The 11,681-nt window shown below is 48.7% G+C and overlaps 1 protein-coding gene across 1 annotated transcript; it reads right to left on the bottom strand.

Annotated features, from left to right (window-relative positions):
• Nucleotides 1–6,687: 6,687 nt before the first annotated feature.
• On the bottom strand, nt 6,688–11,378 carry LOC144241570 (retinoic acid early transcript 1E-like). The gene is made up of 5 exons (XM_077776153.1): nt 11,318–11,378; nt 9,077–9,312; nt 8,335–8,632; nt 7,794–7,937; nt 6,688–6,755 (listed from the first exon to the last, which is right to left on the bottom strand). The coding sequence occupies exons 1-5, from the start codon at nt 11,376–11,378 to the stop codon at nt 6,688–6,690; spliced, it is 807 nt and encodes a 268-aa protein (XP_077632279.1).
• Nucleotides 11,379–11,681: the final 303 nt, after the last annotated feature.

Genomic DNA, 11,681 nt, shown 5'->3' with positions numbered 1-11,681 from the left:
AAAAAAAGAAAAAAAAAAAAAAAAAAAAAAAAAAAAAAAGCACCAAGCAGAAAGGACACAAATACTATATGATAAATACCTGGAGTTGCATGGTTTCTGGCCAAGAATACCATTTCAGGAGACCTGGGAGAACAGCCTGGAAGGTGGGTGGAGAATGGGTGGGGATGAGTGTTAATTTATAAGCCTCGAGAGGAGTGCACCCGGTAGAGCTGTCCACTCGCGCTGGGCCAGAGTCTGGAATCCTCTTTTCACTCCAGTGGATGTTGCTGCTCCAGGATGGCACCCCCGGACTCATCTGGCCGTGAGTTTCTAAGGGCGGGGCCCCTGCTCCGGAGCCCCTTCTCCATCCAGTCCGCCCTCTGCCATCAGGCCGCGCCCCGCCCCATCCTGGCACTGAGGGCAAACAGGGGGTAGGAGATCTGAGCACAGCTGGGGGCGAGGGGGAGAGTAGAAAGGGAGAGAAGTTGAGGAGCAGGGGGAGGGGGGTGGAAGGAGTTGTGGAGGGACGACAAGGCTCCTCGAGAAAGTGGGGCAACAGCGACGGGGACGTGGGGCAACAGCGACGGGGACGTGGGCCCGGAGAGGGGCGAGGTTCCTGAGTGCTGGGTACGTTGTGCAGGTTTCCGGAAGGCGCCCCTCTGACTGCCCTGCCTCCTCACCTTAGTCCACTTGGAATCTGCTCACCCCCCCCCACCCTTTCTCCTTAATTCCTCTCCTCCCACACAGCACAAGCACGGGCCCCCTCCGTTGGTGCTGTGCACCCCTCTCCCTTCCTGTGCTGCAGGTTTGCATCCGTCTGCCCTTCATAGGACGCAGAGCATTGAAGGGAATATAATTGCTCAGGCAACAGGCAGGCTCTCTGAGGAGCAGAAACCACAAGACTAGAGAAACCAGTTCAGTCCCTGGACAAGGGCAGGGCCTGCTGGCTGGGAGCAGCCATCAAGCACCAGCGAGCTCTGGGGAGCCACTTGGTGACTGTCCCATCAGTCNAAAAAAAAAAAAAAAAAAAAAAAAAAACCAAAACCCCCAAAAGGATAAAAGGAATGTCACCAGGCACCCACGGTCTTCACTGTCCCTCCTCCCCACTTCTGGTCCCATAATACTTTCACTGTGAAGCCCTGCTAGCTTGTCGATGGTGGAGGCCAGGACAAGTCTGAGGGAGCAGACCGCCACCATGCCTCTTTCATAGCATCCCTTACGCACTGATTGTCATCCATAAGGGGCCTACCCTTCCCGTACCCACATTCACTTCCCACACTTATACCTCCTCCGTCGGACACGCAAGCGCCCCTACATCCCACATGGCACACAGTAACCCACCCTCCACCCTGACTGTCCATCTCCATACAGACTGCAACACCCTTAAAATAACCCTCCCCCGGGGCACCTGGGTGGCTCAGTTGGTTAAGCGTCCGACTTTGGCTCAGGTCAGATCTCAAGGTTCATGGTTTCGAGCCCCACATCAGGCTCTGTGCTGACAGCTTAGAGCCCGGAGCCTGTTTCGGATTCTGTCTCTCCCTCTCTCTCTGCGCCTTCCCCACTCATGCTCTGTCTCTCTCTGTCTCAAAAATAAATAAAAAAACTATTAAAAAAATAACCCTCCCCCACTTATTCTTCATTTCTTACTCATCCTCCTTCCACACACATAGAAATCACCCCTCACCATGCTTTCCACACAGACGGACGGTCTCTTCACACCCCCGCACCGGACCACCCTGCACACACATACCCCCACCACGATACTGTCTCCCACATGCACGAGCCCACTACAAATACACACTGGTCCCCCCCACCCCCAATGCGTACCTTTGCTTCCTCACACTCTTTCAACACAACATCCTGCCCATCGTCTACAAAATTCTTCCACACAAAAGATTCCAACCTACTTCCACTGCAATCTCCAGAAACACTGGTGTCACAGACACTTCCTGGACACACGGGTCCTCCTACACACATGGTCCCGCCAAGCGCATCCCACCCCCATACTCTGCATGCATACATGCCTTCCCCTTCCATCTCATGCTGACCTGTCCAGGGTCAAGGATACAATCGTTTCTCAACACACTTCCGGGAAATACTAGACACACACACACACACACACCACACACACACACACAAACCACTACCACTACCACCACCACCACAACTCCCCAAAATTCTCTACACAAGTTGTAGTTGCCCCTCACATACATCCATATCAACCTTAAAAGTAAAATAGCCAGTTATTTTATCAGCGAAACAAGTTTATTTGGGAATAGCAGAGGAGGGGCGCCTGAGTGGCTCAGTTGGTTAAGCGTCTGACTCTTGGTTTCTGCTCAGGTCATGATCGCAGGGTCTCCCTCACTCTGCCTCTCCCCTCCTCACGCTCTCTCTGTTCTTTCTCAAAGTAAATAAATAAACTTTAAAAAAAAGGAAGAATAGCAGAGGAATTGCACTTTAGGACAATCCACCTATGGCAAACCACAGGCAAGTGTGTAGAGAGAGGGAAGGCCAGCTGTTATTAGGGTTGAGGAGGAATTGGGGGAGGGTTATTTTGCACAAAGTTTCGTTGGAGAAGAACAAGAGTTTGAGGTTGTGGAGATTTCTCATTGGCTGATGGTGGGTAGTGGGTTGTTGCTGGGGCAGGGGAAGATCTGACTTCTTTTTCTTAAAAGCAGGAGATAAATTCCTGTGTGCAAGTGTCTTCCTTTGTATAGACAAGAGTCATCGTCCTGCCCTCTGCTGGTTAAGGAACGATGTGTGCAGGAGAGCACTCCCTTCAGGGCTTCTGACTCCATTGTCAATGTGGATTTTTTTTTTAAGTTTTTTTAGTTGATTTTTTTTTTTACTTCTTTTCACACCCAACACACTCTCCCCAGGGTTCCCTCACTTTCCTCACACTTACCCTTCCTCAGTCACAAATAAATTAGTGCCACAGCCAGATATACACTCTCCTCTCCTGCCCCCTCCCGTCATGCATGTCTCTCTGTCTCTCTCTTACACACACACACTGCACACACACACACACACACACACACACACACACACACACATGTTATGCCCAGATTTCGGTCTCCCCAAAATTCCAAGACCACCAAGGAGTCTGAGTATGCACATATACAAAAGCAAAGGGCATTTATTCGGGCTTAAGCTCGGACTCTCAGACCTCACCAACGCAGTGGATCCGTGCTGAGAGCCCCGAACAATGGAGGAGCAGGGTTTTTATGGGGTAAGCGATGGGGGTGTTACAGTGCACATAGTGTCATCACATAAGCACCAGTTACAATTGTACAGTATTCATGGTAACAGCTTTGACCATTCAGTATCTGTGAGGTGTTCATTACTTTTGGTGGGACCCAATCATGCCTTTTGAGAATCCTTTGAAAATGACCAATTATGAGATGTGCTCAAAGGGCCCACGTGGGGTTCAGGCAAGCAGCGAGAAATTGGCTAGTTTGTATAAAATAACTGTTTGCAGTTCCCAGCCTTGACTCAGACCATAGGAATGTTTTTTGATTAGCTGATCTGAGGGTGGTCTGAGGATGGCTTTAGCCTTGAACAATCTGAGGCTTTTTCTGTAACTGGGGCTACGTGCAGCCCGAAGTTGCTCTTAATGGAGGATTTAATTTTAGACTCTTCAACACACCCACACAACCAGCCCTCCCCGAGACACAGGGCACCTCAGCAGCCTCAGAGTCCACACTCAGGGCCATTCTGTAATGAGGCTGGCTGGCTCCCAGGAGCTCTGTCCAGGGCTGAGTCAGAAATCCTTGGGTGTGTACCTAGAACCTAGCTAGAGCAACACCTTCTCTTTGATGTTGCAGTCCTATTTCTATAGCTGTCCTCCAAACCACTCTCTTATTGCCAGTAGAGCCTTGGACCTCACCCCGAAGTTAGGGAGACTCACACCCCTCCAGGCTGCCTTCTCTCAGTAAGTGGACTCTGGCCACACCCCTCGAGCCCTACCCTTGGGAGTCTCTTCCTAATGAAGGAACAGATCTTGGTGACCCACTTTATAGCTGCCCCACCCAAGTCTGAGGACTGCTCACACTTTGTGATTCTCACTACCCACCCCTGGTCCCCCTGCTGGATAGAGATGAGAGTCTGAGTCAGGCCAGAATTTTCACTGCTCCCTTCTACACAAAAACTCAGAGTTCCCTGTTCAACCCACTGCCTAGCTGTAAATCAGAAAGGGCACCAAGCCTTGGGATAGACTAAAGGCCTGTGAACTGTGTGGACTCTGTAACTTAGAGCTTGTCCTACTCAACTGATGGCTCTATGAAGTAGGAGATCTTAGTCAACTTTTCTCAGTCCTTTGGGGGGAGGGCTCAGCAGAGTGTGACAGGGGTGAGAATAAGAGCCTGCCTGTGGTCAGGAGGTAGATACCACACCATGATTTTTGAGAGACAGACAGAGACAGAGACAGAGCAAAAGTTGGGGAGGGGCAGAGAAAGAGGGAGACACAGAATCTGAAGCAGGTCCAGGCTCTGAGCTGTCAGCACAGAGCCTGATGTGGGGTTCGAACTTATGAATTGCGAGATCATCACCTGAGCTGAAGTTGGACGCTTAATCAACAGAGCCATCCAGGTGCCCCCTATACCATGATTGATTGATTGATTGATTGATTGATTTTTTCCAGGTCATGATCTCAGGGTTGTTTTTTTTTTAATAGTTTATTGTCAAGTTGGTTTCCATGTAACACCCAGTGCTCATCCCCACAAGTGCTCTCCTCCATGCCCATCATCCCCTTCCCCTCCCCCACCCCATCTGCCCTCAGTTTGTTCTCAGCATTCAAGAGTCTCTCATGGTTTGCCTCGCTCCCTCTCCCCAACTATTTTTCCCCTTCTTCTCCCCCATGGTCCTCCATTAAGTTCCTCCTAATCCTCCTATACGTGCAAACATACGGTATCTGTCCTCTGCCTGACTTAATTTTGGTCAACGTAATGCCCTCAAGGACCATCCATGTTGCTATGCATGGCCAGNCCATTGGATGTTCTTTCCCGCTTTGTCAAAGATTAGTTGGCCATACATTTGCCCCACACCATGATTTAAAGGGGAGGGCTTTAATATAAAAGAGTGGCTATGTAAGGAGACGGCATACGATAATCCCAGGGCTGAGGAAGGACACTCTTGGAAGCCCTTGGACTGCTCCCCACCCCCCTTGCTTTTCCATGTGTTCATTTACTGGTCAGTGTACCCACTGAGCCAGCCAGGCATCTTTAGGGTTTTTATGGAGGTTTTATTATGTAGGTATGTAATCATTGGCCATTGGTAATTAGCTCAATCCCCAGCCCTTCTTCCCTTCCAAGAGGGGTGTGGCTCTGCGCGTGCATGCGTGCGTAAAGTCTAACTGGAGTTCCTCTGACATCCAGCCTCCAGTCTCTAAGGTTAGCTCATTAGCATAAACTCCTGTTTGGTGCCAGGTGCTTATTATGAGTAACAAGATTCTCCTCCCACGCCTACAGCTCAGGAAATTCACAAGGGTTTTAGAAACTGTGCTGGAGAGTTTGGGGTGGCTTGGCTGGTTCAGTTGGTAGAACATGTGACTTTTTTTTTTAATTTTTAAAAAATGTTTTATTTATTTCTAGGAGAGAGAGAGAGAGACAGCGTGAGCAGGGGAGGGTCAGAGAGAGAGGGAGTCACAGACTGAAACAGGCTCCAGGCTCTGAGCCGGCAGTCAGCACAGAGCCCGACGCGGGGCTCGAACCCACGAACCGCGAGATCATGACCTAAGCGAAAGTCGGACGCTTAACCGACTAAGCCACCCAGGCGCCCCTAGAACATGTGACTCTTGATCTCAGGTCAAGTTCAAGTCCCATATTGGAGGTAGAGTTTAATTTAAAAAAAATTTAAAAATAGTAATAAAAACACTAGTCTTATTTAAAAAAAAAAAACTTAAAAAAAAGAAACCCTATGCCAGGAACGAGAACTAAGACCATGTGTTTATTTCTTATTATGTCATATCCCAGGCTGACAAAACAAGATACCATAGACAGGGAGCTTCAACAGCAAGGTTTTTTTTTTCATAATTTTTCATAATTCATAGTTCCAGAGTCTGGAAGTCTAAGATCAAGCTCCCAGCAGGGTTAGTGTTCTCTGAGGTCTAACTTGAGGTCTCTGAGTTCTCTCCTTGGCTTATAGATTGATATCTCCTCCCATGTCTTCACAGAGCTTCCATGTAACATATGTGGTCTACTCCCTCTCCTAGTAAGGACACTCAGGACTACACCCTAATGGCCTCATCTTAATATGAGTATGTTTTCAAAGGTCTTATCTCTAAATACGATCACTGTATGAGACACCGAGGAGTTAGGGCCTCACATATGAATGTAAGAGGACACGATTGTGGCCACAAATGCATAGCAATGACTTACATTGTATAGAAAAGTGACTGTTACTATGTAAAATACCTCACTAACCAAAAAAATATATATATATTCCTCATTTCCCTCTTAACTAAAACCAAAAGATGCCACCAATTCACCATGACACAGAGGGACGTCTGAGGGAAAGGGCGTCAGAGTAAAGTGATCAGACCTCTAATCAATTGTAAACAAATATCTTATTTGCAAATTTTTCAGAATGACCAAGTCGACACCTTGTAAAGGCTCCCTCAAGAGCCATGGGAGGAGCCAGAACAAAGGCAGGTTCTGAAGCTGAAGCTTCCTTAGCTTCTTAGCAAACCCACCTGTGCTAGAAGATCATCTTTTAGTTTGGCGGCCAGATTGTCACTGCTGCCACCAAGGGTTGATCTAACATTGTCAACTTCTCATGGTCTAGATAGAAATGCAGATAATGGAACAGCTGTTACACCTTTACAAAAATTGTTGAGTACATCATGCTATCCTCAGAGAGCAAAGTTTTTTATCTTCCATCAAAGGTCTGGGAAAACCCTGGGTTAGATTGCAACAAGGTAACCCCCACCCCACACGTGGATCTTAGACCCTGCCCCCCCCTCAGGAGTAGATACTGGTTTGCCCCCCCCCCACCTCACTGCACCACTGGGCGGCCTATCCCAGCCTCCACCATCCCAATGTAGGAGTAACCCCAGCCCTAGTGAGGGGGTGCANGTGAGACCCGTGGCTCACCTCCCCCAAGTCCTTGCCAGACTCCATCCTGCCCCACAGCCAGAGGCCAGCCTGTGGATATCCCTACCTGATTTGCTCAAGATGCCGATTCAGATGCCAGTTAGGACTGAGCTGATCATCACTTCTAGGATGATCTATGCATGTGACAGCATGGATGAAGACTGGTCACTTTCTGGGACTTTTGTAGATGGCATTAAAACAAAACGTAAAAGCCCTGTCAAATCTAAAAAAATACCTTCCTGATGATTTCCAGAGGGGATGCTTGCCAGGTAGAGGGGAAGGATGGGTGAAATAGAAATAGATAAAGGATATTAAGAGTCCACTTATTCCTTTTTTTTTAGTTTTTTAAAGTTCATTTATTTATTTTGAGAGAGAGAGAGAGTGTGCGAGCAAGGGAGGGACAGAGAGAAAGGGAGAGAGAGAATCCCAAGCAGGCTGTAAGCTGCCAGCACAGAGTCCAATGTGGGGCTCGGATCTCACAAACCTTGAAATCATGACTTGAGCCAAAATCAAGAGTTCGACACTGAACCGACTGTGCCATCCAGGTGCCACAAGAGTCCACTTATTCATATGAGCACTGAGGAATGTATAGAATTGTTGAATCATTATATCGTACACCTGAAATTAATATACACTGTATGTTAATTATATTTCAATAAAAAGAATAAAATACTTTCCTGAGCACCTACTTTCCTCATGTCACCCCCCAATTTGTTGATTCATTACGTGGCAGCCAGTCTATCAGGTCCTGGGGTCTAAAGATGGACAGGGGGCTGCGTCCTGTCCTCATGGGGCTGATGTTTTTACTGAGGGAGGCAGCTGACGTCCATCTGGTTATCAGACACTTTGGCACGTTCTCTGTGGACAAAACTTTTTGAGGGGACAGAATTGGGGGTGCTTAGTCCGGGGGGGGAGGTGGTAAAGGCTTCAGAAGAAGTGACGTTTGCCCTGGATAAAGAATAAGTAAAACAGGGCAAGAGGAGAAGGCTCAAGCACAATGATGCAGGCAGACGTGGGACCCACCTAGCAGTGCAGGGTGACTGGGTCATCGGTTAGCGGGGAAGGGGGCCCCTGTGCAGAGGGAGGTGGCAGGGAACGGAGGGTGGTGGAGGTCCCGTGGCAATCACGGACTCCCCAGGCCAGCAAGAGGTCAGTCAGCGGATTGATCCATCCCATCCTTAACTGCACACACATACTGCTACCCACCCAGGGAAGGCACTAGACCTGTGAAGAGAGTCATTGCATCCTGGTCGCCCTGCTCCCTTACCTGAGGGTTCCAGCACTTTCTGCCAGTGGTCTAAGAATTCCCTAAGCCAGTGATGGCAGTCTCCCATGGAGATCCTCCTGAAATTGTTTGCCAGTCCCTTGTTCTCCCACTCCTCCTTGATGGCTCTGGCTTCAGGATTTATGACTGTCCAGGTCCTGTTCATCGCATCAAAGAGGAGGGCTGGCTGTCCGTTGATGTTGACATGCCAGGACGCAGCGGTGCCTCGTTCTCCTTCACACTGACAACACAGCTGGACGTGCAGGGTGGGAGGACCTGCAGTCCACACACAAAGTCTCACCTTGGACATATTTATTTATTTATTTATTTATTTTTTATTTATTTCTTTTTGATAAAGAGAGAGACAGAGAGAGAGAGGGAGAACATAGAACATGAGCAGGAGAGCGGCATAGAGAGAGAGGGAGACAGAATCCAAAGCAGGCTCTGGACTGTTAGCCCAGAGCCCAACATGAGGCTCAAACTCATGAACCATGAAGTGACATCATGACCTGAGCCAAAGTCAGACCCTTAACCGACTGAGCCACCCACGTGCCCCTCAGCTTGGACTCTTCAGCTCCATGATCTCCCAGTAGGGCCACCGTGTCTCTTAGGTGAGACCAATGTTCAGTTCTTGTACCCGAGCCCCCTTCCCTGCACCTGCTGGCTCCCCCTCTCTTGCTGACTATCCCCATCTCCCCAGCCCCATCTCCTACTCACCCCTGGTCATGCTGTTCTCCAGTTTGACGTCAGACACGATCATCCTGAGCTCTTGCCCGACCTCTTCCAGAGTCTGGGTCAATTCTGTCCATGCTTTGGTGGCATTTACCTTGTCCCCCAGAAGACCCGAAGGTTTCACCTTGCTGCTGTCACTGTCATACTGAAAGACAGGCTTTTTATCCACTGAGCCCTGCACTTTATACCAAGGATGTCCAGGTCCCGACTGAGATTTGACAGTGAGGTCAAGGCAGAGAGAATGAGTATCTGTGAGAGAAAAAGGGAGCTGAGGCCCAGGCACTCACTCAGAAGGGCCTTCTAGAGAGAGAGGGGTCTCCATTCCAGCCCCTCCATCTTCTGAATCCTTAGTCCCCACCTTTTGCCATCTGAGTTTTAGCATAGTCCCTTGAAGCTGTAGACCCCTTGGGCACACATACTGTTACCAGGAAGATACATCTGACAAATATTTTTAGTGATATCTGCCAAGTTCCTAGGTCATAAAACTACAAGACAATGTCTGCCCTCCTGGGGCTTGAAATCTAGCTAAACGGAGAGAACTTTGTTTTTTGNAATTGCATGTATTTCTGAGGGGTTGGTTGTAATAAGTCCATTTTCATTCATGATTTTGCCTATTTGGGTGCTCTCTCTTTTCTTTTTGAGAAGCCTGGCTAGAGGTTTGTTCTCCCACTCTTTTTAAAAATATTTTTTAAAATGTTGTATTTATTTCTGAGAGAGAGACAGCATGAGCAGGGGAGGGTCAGAGAGAGAAGGAGATACAGAATCTGAAGCAGGCTCCAGCGTCTGAGCTGTCAGCACAGAGCCTGACATGGGGCTCGAACCCATGAACTGTGAGATCATGACCTGAGCCAAAGTCGGATGCTTACCGACTGAGCCACCCAGGAGGCCCTCTACTCTCCCACTCTTAACTGTAAACCCTTTCGTCTTAAATGATGTAAGATCTGCCCTTATCAAGTCCACCCCAATTTTTTAAATAGTTTATTGTCAAGTTGTTTTCCATAACACCCAGTGCTCATCCCCAGCAAGTGCCCTCCATGCTCATCATCCCTCTTCCCCTCCCCCCACCCTNTTCCATTGTATAGATAAACCACATCTTCTTGATCTGTTCGTCAGTTGATGGACACTCAGACTCTTCCCATGTCTTGGCTATTGTTGAGAGTGCTGCTATGAACATTGGGGCCCATGTGCCCCTATGCATCAGCACTCCTGTATCCCTTGAGTAAATTCCTAGCAGAAGTCCACCCCAATGTTAATCAGACTAGCTGAAGATGGCCCCTGGTCAATCACAAAAGATGGTTTTTAATAGAGTCCAACAATCCTGTTGAAGCCAAGACCTAAAGAAAATCTAAGTAGTGGGGCGCCTGGGTGGCTCGGTCAGTTGAGTGCCCGACTCTTGATTGGGGCTCAGGTCAAGATTGCAGTGTTGTGGGATAGAGCCCTGTGTTGGGCCCTGTGCTGAGTGTGGAGCCTGCTTGAGACTCTCTCTTCTTCTCTCTCTGTCTCTCTCTCCCTCTGCCCCTCTATCCCACTTTCTTTCTCTCTCTCAAAAAAAAAATAATAAATAAATAAAATCCAGGTATTTACTGATGTGTGATGTGCAGTCCTGGAACAAACCATCAGGAAAGAATTCCTGAGACTTTTTGGTGCAAAAGATGTTTTTATGAAGGCATTGGTCAGGATCCAATGGCAGAGAGAGCTGCCTTGGGATTGTGAGGAGTGACTGATTATATAGTTTTTAGTAAGGGGGGGAGGCACAGAGATAAAGGAAGTCTCCAAAAGGAGTTACATTATTTATTTAATTAATTGTTTTTTTAATTAAAAAGTTTTAAATGTTTATTTTATTTCTGAGAAACAGAGAGAATGGGGGAGGGACAGAGTGAGAATGAGACAGAAGACCTGAAGCAGGCTCTGAGCTCTCAGCACAGAGCCCCATGCGGAGTTCAAAACCACAAGCTGTCAGATCATGACCTGAACCGAAGCTGGACTCTTAATTGGCTGAGCCACCCAGGTGCCCCCATAATTTAAAAAGACTAATAGGATCTTGGAGGTCTGGCTAATGTTGACCTAAGGTTGCTTTTTGCTTCTAGCAAAGCATTAACATGAAGGCAGTTGTGAGTTCCTTGAGGAATGTCATACTCTCTGCCAGTCTCAAATATTTGTCAATAGGCTGCAGATTGCAAGGACAGTTAATGTGATCGACATTTCTTTTTCCTTTGTTCCCCTCACCAGTTAGGATTAGCTTCTGTTCACCTGCCTGCTGCAAACTCCTCCAAGAGCAAGAGGAGCAAGGTCAAGGCCAACAGGTCTTTGATCATCAACCTGCGGCCCCTTTCGCCCACCCCGTTCAAGTCTCAGGGTCGATGATTTCTGGCGCAACCCTGGGAAAGACCCCGGGGTCTTCCTCCCCGCCCAGCTCCCTCCCCCCTTCTCACTCCTCTCCTGGAGTGGCGGCGGCTCGGCGGTCCCCGGGGAGGGGTCTGTGGCCGTCCTGCCCCGCCCGGACCAGGCTGCCTCTTCTGTCCCCGAGGACAGGACCACCCGGGGAAGTGCTGCACGACTTCCTCTCTGCGGTCATCGGTGGTGACGCCAGCCTCGAAACTTTTCTGAAAGTCGCTTCT

Source organism: Crocuta crocuta, unplaced genomic scaffold, assembly GCF_008692635.1.
Source record: "Crocuta crocuta isolate KB4526 unplaced genomic scaffold, BGI_CrCroc_1.0 scaffold25, whole genome shotgun sequence".
Taxonomy (NCBI): domain Eukaryota; kingdom Metazoa; phylum Chordata; class Mammalia; order Carnivora; family Hyaenidae; genus Crocuta; species Crocuta crocuta.
Note: the sequence above shows the minus strand (reverse complement) of the source record. Positions and strands in the feature narration are given on the sequence as shown.